The sequence below is a fragment of the Macrobrachium nipponense genome, chromosome 12 (genome assembly GCF_015104395.2).
Source record: "Macrobrachium nipponense isolate FS-2020 chromosome 12, ASM1510439v2, whole genome shotgun sequence".
Lineage (NCBI taxonomy): Eukaryota > Metazoa > Arthropoda > Malacostraca > Decapoda > Palaemonidae > Macrobrachium > Macrobrachium nipponense.
In genome coordinates this window covers 70228819-70238576 of record NC_087205.1, presented here as the reverse complement: position 1 = coordinate 70238576, position 9758 = coordinate 70228819, and the positions used below count along the sequence as shown (strand labels likewise).

Below are 9758 nucleotides of genomic sequence, written 5' to 3'. Positions count from 1 at the left end.
CCCTGTGGATAGTAAAAATAAAGTTATATTTTGCTTTTGCGTATAACCTCAACTACACTTAGCCATTTAATGTACCTTCATGTTCTTAGACTTCTCATCAACATGACATTGAAATAGCTGGTCCAAACTCTCTCTTTCCATGGATATTAAAGCCCTTCTGTTTTAGTGCCGCCTTTTCAGCTTCAACCATCCAGCGCCACGTAGGTCTTTTTCTGCTTCCCCTCAAGACTCCTAACTCAGATGTCATCACCAACCCGTTGTCGTTGACTCCTTCAACATGACCAGCCCATCTCGGAGTACTGTGGTCCATCAGTGCATTATATAATCCATCCTACCACATTTTAATCGTATTTCTAAATTTCTTTCCTTTCCTTCTTCATTTCTTCCTGATGTCAATTAGCCATATTATTTCAAACACTTCAGCCTGTTTTTATTTATTTATATATTCATTTATTTATTGCGTAAAACATACACACTTCCCGTACAGAAGAGAGCGTCGACCCAACAGAACGCTCTAACATTTTGTTAATAAGCGGAATGCGGTTAGTATATAGGCTTAGCTTGTGAACTCATTCACAGATGTGCTTGTAAATGTAAATTTATGAAGAATGCAAGCAAAAAGGATTTAAAATCGCTTGGGTTATGTGGACGAGTTTAGTAAAAAACTAACAACAAACTCGATGTATCAAATCTGTGGGTGCGGTACTACCGTCCTGTTTACACAATGGGCGTTGTGTTGTTCTATTCATTGAAAATACTTTAAAATAGTTGGTGTTTGTGATGCGCGAAAAAAAAATTCTCTTTGTTTTGCGTTATTTCATTGTCTTTTCCTGTCTATGCATCTCTCCACTAACAGCCATTAATTGTATGAGAGATCGGGTAATTGGTATTTTTCAAAGTACAGTATAGCTTAGCTTTGTGATAATGAGGACCGTTAGTACAATTATATCAACAAAATTACCATCATAATTTCGTTGTGACATCAAAATGCAAATTTATTTAATGCTAAAATGTGCTACAGTACTGGCTCGCATTTGAAGGTTCGTGGTTCTGTTTCGGCCTACCGAATACTAGGGGAACCAGCTATGCTGCGTATATATTACTCGAGAAGGTCTGTGTGGCGAAAAAGATGGACTTATAGTGGACTGTATTATATGCTTAACGTTGTTACTTGGTCAAAAACCGCTAAAAGTCTTACGTAACAACTCCACAAAACTCCCTTTGCGGTTTCTTAAATTACGGGGAGATATCTCTCAACCCAATTTCATTTTAATAAAACCCCCCCCTAGGCTAACACACCAATTATCGTATATCGGTCTCAACCCAATTCATTATTAACTAGGAAATAACACCAATACCAATTCGTTAAATGGCAATAGTAAGCCATCTTAAGTACATTTTCACTTACTGAGGCAGTCCTTGTAGACATGAACTCAGATCATAAATCACTATACGAGATACGTTGAGAGGTACGCGCCTCTCTCTCTCTCTCTAAATGTTGCGAGTACTCACGGGTTGATTTTCAGACCTTTGAGGACCGCTGTGTTATCTCGTTTCTAAAAGTTATTTGCATAACCTTAAAGTATGAACACAATATAGGTTTATCAGATCAATTTATATTCACCATCCATAAAACTGAAACAGGGAAAATGAGATAAAATCGAGGGATATTGAAACGCATTTGATAAATGTAAAGTTAAAATTAATTTAATAACTAAAAGTTAAACATATCAAAGAGTAATAACATATAAGTGACAAATGAAATTAATCACTCAAAGGGAATTGTAAATCAATGGCACTCAAATGAAACAAATTACGAAAAAATTCAAAGAATCAGGGCAATCGCCCTTTCTAAATCCACACACACATCACTACACAACACTAGATAACAGGTCACCACAAAAGTTGAGCCAAGTAGCTGTTCGTTGAACTTCGTTCCGTCCTGCATTCGGGTTTTGTTGTTGGACAAGTTATACAATTACCACTAATGTAGAACTGACGTACAAGGTTTTCATGGACATAAAAAACTCTACAATAATTATCAACTTCGTTGTCAAAAATAAATTCCAAATATAATAGTGTGCAACTTCAACATATTTATGAAATGTAGTGAATTAATTGGTGGTGTGTGTCAATACAATTTTGGGCGGTATCATGCCCATACAGTGTACTACGCACATACGCATGCACACTCCTAGAGGGGCACGCAAAGGAGCGTTCAGAGGGGCGAACTACTACCCTTCCCTTCCCCTCGCGATCTTTTGACATCTCCTAATGGCTTCTCTGTCGAGAGGCACAAACAAGACCCAATGACACCAACTCTTACCATACGTAATATGCGCAATACATTCACCAAGAACAATTTCATATATATAGATATATATATATATATAATATATATATATATATATATCATATATATATATATATATATATAAAGACAAATGAATTATCATAACTAAAACAGTAATTATACTTCGTTACTAAAACGTCTACTGACGTTTATGTCAAAAGACTTCATCTTTGTGTAAAACCATCTTTTCAGTGCTAACCGCACCACAGATACTACGTATTAGAACATAGCAAATCAGATAATATAATGTTAAGAGTGTCATTCTCGAATAGATGTGGTTCTTTCACCCTTATTATGCCATGCAATGTAGACGTACATATCTTTACAAAATATATGGGCATGCGAATATATTTGGTTTTCACATGAATACAAATACAGTAACATAGTTCCTGTCTGTCGATTACCTGACAGACGGCAATACGCAGTGAAAATCAATCAATAATTTCTAATGAGACGGACACTAATAACTATAATAAAAGGCAAATGGAATGGAAACTAGTGAATACACAAAAACATTAGAAAATAAAATCGTTGTGTGAGGAATTCCTCACAGTCTGCCTAGGAACTGAAAAATTATATGGTATTTTGATAGTGTTGTACATTGCATATATAGCATCCTCTATGAATTCAATCATTACTGTTTGATTTATACAAGGCAAAATAGTTGATATTATGCATATCTCAGTATTATGGATTTAGAAAACAAGGAAAATGCTTATTAAAATTCTGATGAGAATACGAGACCTCATGGTCACAGCTATTCCAGTTTCTTATAGTCCCTCTTTCTCTGGCATTCTTTGTAAGGTACTCGGTATAAAGAATGCTTATTTCATGGGGGTCTTGCCTATATGAGGACAAAGACTAAGCTTACGGGCTTTTCTAACCATTCAGCCAAAGTGAAGGACGTCACAGTAGATAAATACCATATACTCCTACTGAAAAAATATAGAAGAGGCATTCCGGTTTTATTTTTGGGCTAACTAGGGAACTGTAGAGCGGGACTACATCGCTACAGAAATGTCCAATCTCAATGAAGACCAACATCCTATCAACAAAGTGGATCAAATTCTGTCGCAAATTTCAGGTCCTATCCCAACAACGAATATCGAAATCTTGACTCGGTGAGCAATCGATCTCAGAAGAACCACGAAAACTGTAGTATATGCTCATCGTAAAGCGAACAGATTTTACAGATTTTCGGAGGTAAATTAAGTTCAAAATCATATTACAAGAATTAACTCTGCATCAACTTTTTATTTGGGTAAATTCATCTGTTTTGTTTAGGGTATATAATAATGTAAAACTCTTATTCAACCACGAAGACAAAACAGACCTCATCCATATGTTTCTTATATTAAAATGGTTGAAATTTCATTTCGTATTGCTCGTCATCTTGAGTCGTTATGCATCTACATAACTATGTGTAATAAACTAGATAGTTTTACCATTTTTTATTTTATACATTTGGTATCTTTCGCTCACACTCCACACTTTATGCCAGCTATGTCTTCTACACAGTATTTGTGCATACCAGCAATGTTATCAAAGTATGCATAGTAACATACTGCCATAATCACTGGTTAACTCCTATTCGCAAAGGATGCTCAAATTTCATATAAGAGTTTTTAACATCTTGAATCTAGACAAACTTGCTTCCTGTGTAGTGTATAGATATTTAATGATAATATTCTTGATATTACTCATGTATTTACTGTGGGAAATTTGTTTCGCTCAGTGGGAAGATCGAAGGAATATACTCTACAAAATTACAAGGGTAATTCCTTCCACTGAGTGTTCTCTAGTAGTAATTTAGTAAATGGTATAAAACTGGGCTGTTAAGCACACAATTCTTCCGTGCGCCTAACGTGTTTTCAGACTTGTGCCAGAAAATCCAAAGGATTAATAATTGCTTGGTAAGCTTAAGTAGGCTAGTTAAATTCGGTAAAAGTAATTCAGGTAAATGCAATTAATCAAAATAGGACTATGAATAAATCAAAGCAAGGCCATAAAATTCCCAGGGTAGTTCAGTTTGGTCCCAGAATTCAATTAAGTTCCGACCCGGTTAAAGTAAAAATTAAAGTAAACTAATCCCAAATAGTAAATGCTAAGTAAACAGACAGACCTAAATTTCGACTAAATTTATTACTACGCCCATATAATTATATAAGCCTTTTGTAAAATTTTTTCAATCTGAGTCTATGCTAATTAATTCTCACAAACTCCAATATTACAATAGCCAATAACTATGTAAAAGGGCTTAAAATTTAGTCAAGGTAAAGAAAACAGTGTATTACGTCTTGAATAAGTAAGAAGTTAAGTTAAATACGTAAGTTAAAACGTTAAAAAGACGAAACCGCTTCCTAACGAAAAGTCCGTTGGCTCAAATCAGCCGTCATATAATGGCGGTCTAGTCTTTGTGGAAAATTAGTATTTTGACCTACCTTCAAGTTAACCCAGTTTGGACACACGCCTCTTAATTCACGCGTAAACTAAAAAACAAATCCTATATATTTAATCAGCAAACCCAGCGACCTCTAATCGCATTCGTGGAAATAAATTGGTACGTTGATAAGAAATGTTATTCCACTTACCGAATTTTTCGTCGACCGATCAGTGACGAAGGCTGTTAAAAGTTTTGGTTGCAGATAAGGATATTCGGATAGGATGAGGTTTTAGGATAGGTACAAACAAGAAAGGAGATCACACAAACCAATTATTTAAAGGGTTATTAATTTCTAAAACCCTACACAACGTAAATTAAACTTAAAGGGCGAAGTCGCCGAAACTAGTTGTCGCCCTTCTTCGCTCGCCGTCTGTTTGAACAAGGGCCCGAAAACCCGCACCCGGCCTAAGCTTACCCCTCGAAAAGGCCTATGTCAGGTCAATGGTTCTATCACTCCCAAATCAATTAAATAATTTCGTAAATAATTTGAAGGGACAGTTAAATCTATTTATTAAATCTATCTATCAAATATTTTAAATGCTAAGTAAAGTTAATAAAGTTATTCAAAATATAGTATTAATTTTTCTGCAGAGCTTATACTAAAGAAAATGGGGTATAGTTACTTTGTAGCTCTTAGCAGTGACTTCGTTAAAGGTTAGAAAATGTATATGTACAAATAAATTTACAACATCCTCACGGGGGAGATAACACAAAACACACAGTTTTGTGTTAGGTTAAACAGCTTCATCATTAATCAACTGCTGTAAGAATCGCCTCAAGTTGGTGGCGGCTGGCTTCTCTTTCGGTCTTTCTTCTGCTTTGATAGCCTTCAGAATTTTGACAGTCTCCTAAATTTTTCTCCGCAGCTTCTACAGTATACATATCCTTTGGCTTAGAGACCTCCAGCGGGTAAAGTTTGTCAACTGACCTAGTTGTCTCTCCATTGCTGGTCTGTAGCTTCACAACTCTGACCAGTCCATCAGAGCTGGGCATCAGCTGAATGACCCTTGCCAATTTCCACATGCAACGAGGGGTGTCATTATGTACTAACACCACATCTCCTACTTTAATCTTGGTTTGGAACGGTTGGGTTGGATCCCCGTGAAATAGTGTCTATCTCTCAGGGACCTGCAAGTAGTTCCTTCTACCCACTGTTCTTGGAATGCATGTATACCTGCAGATACAAAACTTGAATCTTCTCATTACATTGTTTGTGTTGGTCAATAGCTCAAAATCTGGGTCATTCAGGTAGTCCCGGTCTATGGTAGTGGGTAACGAGTTTAACCGGTAGCCATACAACAGGTGAGAAGGGGTAAGGGCATCGCCGGTATCTGGAGATGTAGCATCCACATATGTAAGAGGTCTATTGTTAATACGACGCTCTATCTCAGTGACAGTGGTATTAAGTTCGTCAGAATTAATCCTCTTCTTGAATATAGCTTTCTTTAGTGCTGATTTCACACTGCCAACCATCCTCTTATAGAAGCCTCCTTGATGGGGTGCCCTAGGTGTGATGAATGTCCATTTACAATTTTCCCTAGTCAGTGTGGACTGTGCGTCAGTGTCATCATACAAGGACTGAATCAACGAAGAACCAGTTTTGAGTTAGTGGCGTTGTCAGAAATCATTCGACGAGGGCAAGATCTTCATGCAGTGAATCGCCTGAAGGAATTGAGAAAAGCAGTGCTGGTTAAGTCTTTTTACCACTTCCAGGTGACAAGCTCGTGTTGAGGTACAAGTGAATACGACTATGTAAACCTTGTCTAGTTCTTTAGTGGCTGGATGCAGATAAGAATTTGTCCAGTCAAATCTACTCCGGTCACCTCAAATGGCCGGAGACTGTTCACTCTGCAAGCCGTAGAGGTGGCGGAGGAGGCTGCGCAATGCAGGTCCTTCCAGACGGTTACAAAGGTGACACTTCGTTTCATCTCTTGACACCACTGTCTCAGTATCCAGTATTCTTCTCTCACCTTGCAAATTGTGTCTTGAACGCCTGCATGCATGAAGAACATTTTCATGTGGTTGAATGACTATAAGTCCAGTCAAAGGAGAATTTGGAGGTAAAAGCAGAGAAATTTACTGCTATATGGAAAGGTGGTCCGCATTTTGTAGTCTCCCAGTGCATCGCAAAAGTCCATTTTCATCCAGGAACAAGCCTAGGCATTTAATTCTGGCTGGAATTTTGTGGGAATTCTTCTTAAGGTATGACAACTCCTCTGGGAAATACTGACTCTGTGTGAAGCCAATAAGAATTCGTAATGCTTCTGAGTTCTGTACTTCGACATTTTCAGAGTTTACGGGTCCCGAGTTCTTAGTTTTACGATTCCCAATGGTACGTTTAAGGAGCCTAGTGAACTTAATTACTAGCCTTAGTGACATTTATAAGTTAGAAGGGAAGCGAACCTACGGATCTCTATGGGACAAGTAGCTTCTTCACTGACAACTGTAGTTAAAACTTCTTCAGGTGTTTCAGGTGGGTAGCATGTAGATACATCTGCCTGCTCTGGCCACATCTCTGGGTTCGGGAGCCAACTTGGGCCATGGAACCAAATTTGACTTTTCTTAAACTGCCGCATGGAAATTCCTCTAGAGACAAGGTCTGCTGGGTTTTCTTCACCAGGTACATAGAGGTACCTCACTTCAGTGACCTGACTTATCTCAGTCACCCTGTTGCGGACATAGATGTTTTTTAGATTGTTGTTCTGAATACAGTGTAGGGCAACTTTACTGTCAGACCATATGACAGTGTCAGTAATCTTGACACCATCGGTAGTGAAAACGGTTCTGAGGTAGTCAGCTATTTTGACTGCACTATAGTTGGCAGTCAGCTCAAGTTGTGGTATGCTTTTCTTTTTGAGAGGGGTGACTCTTGCTTTAGAGAAAACTAGGTTCGCACCTGCGTGTTGGTCCATCAATAGGCTGCAGCCCCATAGGCCTTTTCACTAGCATCACAGAATACGTGAAGAGAGTAGTTGGTCCCTCTGTTGGCTGTGAAGCGTGGGAATTCCTGGTATGATATGTTCTCGAGGTCTTTCTTGTTTTTCTTCGACCACTCTTCTGAAGTTCTGGTGGCAAAACATCATCCCACCTTTTAGATAGTTTCCAGATCTTTTGCATAAGAACTTTGGCTCGTACAATTATGGGAGTACACAATCCTAGAGGGTCAAATACTTTTGAAAGGTTGCTCAAAAGTAGCCGTTTGGTAAGTGGAGCTTCCTCAAAGATAGGGGGTTTTATGCTTAAGTGGTCAGTCTTGTAGTTCCAATGAAGTCCTAGAACTTTGACAAGATCTGAGCCTTCTGTTGTTCCATCACCTTCTTGTTTTACCATTTTGTTGAAGGTTGGGTTATTACTGATCCATTCTCTTAAAGGCATTCCGGCATCTGACAGGACTTCCTTTGCAACCTTGTAAAGGCTGTAGAGGCTGACTGTTGTTGTAAGGAACCAATTAAGTTGTCCACATAAAAATTTGGTCATGAGGAAACTAACTTCAGGTGAAGTGGGGTAGGTTTCAAAGTGATGTTGCAAGGTTGACTGGAGTAAAAAAGGCGAGCAGGTGGCTCCAAAGAGAACTGATCTAAACCTATAGGCTTGAAGGTCCTTTTCATTGTTAAGATCTTTTAGCCAAATGAAACGTGTATAATCACGATCCCTAGGTTGGAGACCTACCCGTAAGAGGCTTTGCTGAGTCTGCCGATACCGCAAATGGGTCGAGACGGAATTTCAACAACAAGTCGGTAAATGACTAGTCAAGGATGAGCCAGAGTATAAGCAACATTCAGGCTAGGGGCCTGCTTGTCCATCCGGGCACTTGCATCAAATACAATACGAATGGCGTTGTAGTTGAATCTTTAATCACAGGTAAATGGGGTAAATAATGGACATTTGTCCGTTTTTGGTCTTCTTCTGTCACTGTTTCAATGAAGCCGAGAGACAGTTGTTCTTTGATGATCTGGTCATAAATTTCCAGATACTTATTAGTTTGTTTCAGCTTGGTGAATAGTACTGTTCAGTCTTTTCCTGAGAGTGCTAAGTTGGTAGGGAGTTGTTTCTTATCGACTTTCCAGGGGAGAGATACCTCATATCGTCCTTCAACCATATTGATGGAATTCTTAAATTCTTCCAGTACAAATTTATCCTCAGGTGACATATCTTGATCAACAATACCGACTGATTCTAGGGTCCAAAGCTGTTGGATGGGGTCTTCAGCAAATTTGCTATCAGACATCTCAAGTGGTATCTCTAGAGCAGCTTTGGAAGGTTCATCAACTGCTAGTCTCATTACAGTTACAGAATGACCACTGATAGGGGTGTCATTACTAGGCAGCTTACCAGCGACCAGATATCCTAATGAGGACTCAATCAGGTTCACTCCGTTTGCTTGTGGAGAATGGATAAAGTCAAAGTAGTGATCTATGCCAACAAGCAGTTTCACCTGGTCAATCTGACTACTTGACAAGTTAGGATCAGCTAGGGTGACATTCTGGCTCTTCAGTTCAGACACTATCTTACAGAGTCCACGAGGCCTAGCGCTCTGAGGTAGTTTAGGTACGACAATAGCCTTTAAAGTTACAAGGCTGTCATCGTTTACCCTGACAGGTACAGTGACGTACATATTTATCTAGGTTCTTTGGTATCCCAGAACCCACTGATGCTCAGTTGGACAGGATTGTCTCGTACAAATTTACACCCTTCCACTGCCTCTTGTGTGATGAAGGTGCGTTGCGCCCCAGAATCAAACAGTGATCTAAGTTCCTTGGTGTTTGCCTGAGGGCGGACACACCACTTTCATTAAGGCGGTAGGGAGAATTCCACTGTTTGTGACTTTAAGTCTTTTGTCCTTGTCATTGTCTCCACAATAGTTCACAGCAGAGACCTCAGTTAAGGAGTCAGGGCACAATGCTGAATGGTGTAGTCCAGTTTTACATGACAGACATTTGTGGAACTTCACAAGACAATCGG

The 9758-nt window shown here is 38.8% G+C and overlaps 1 protein-coding gene across 1 annotated transcript; it reads right to left on the bottom strand.

Moving 5' to 3' along the window:
- Positions 1 to 8805: 8805 nt before the first annotated feature.
- LOC135224837 (uncharacterized) lies at positions 8806 to 9411 on the bottom strand. Its single transcript, XM_064264157.1, has one exon. The coding sequence runs from the start codon at positions 9409 to 9411 to the stop codon at positions 8806 to 8808; it is 606 nt and encodes a 201-aa protein (XP_064120227.1).
- Between the last annotated feature and the right edge of the window lie 347 nt (positions 9412 to 9758).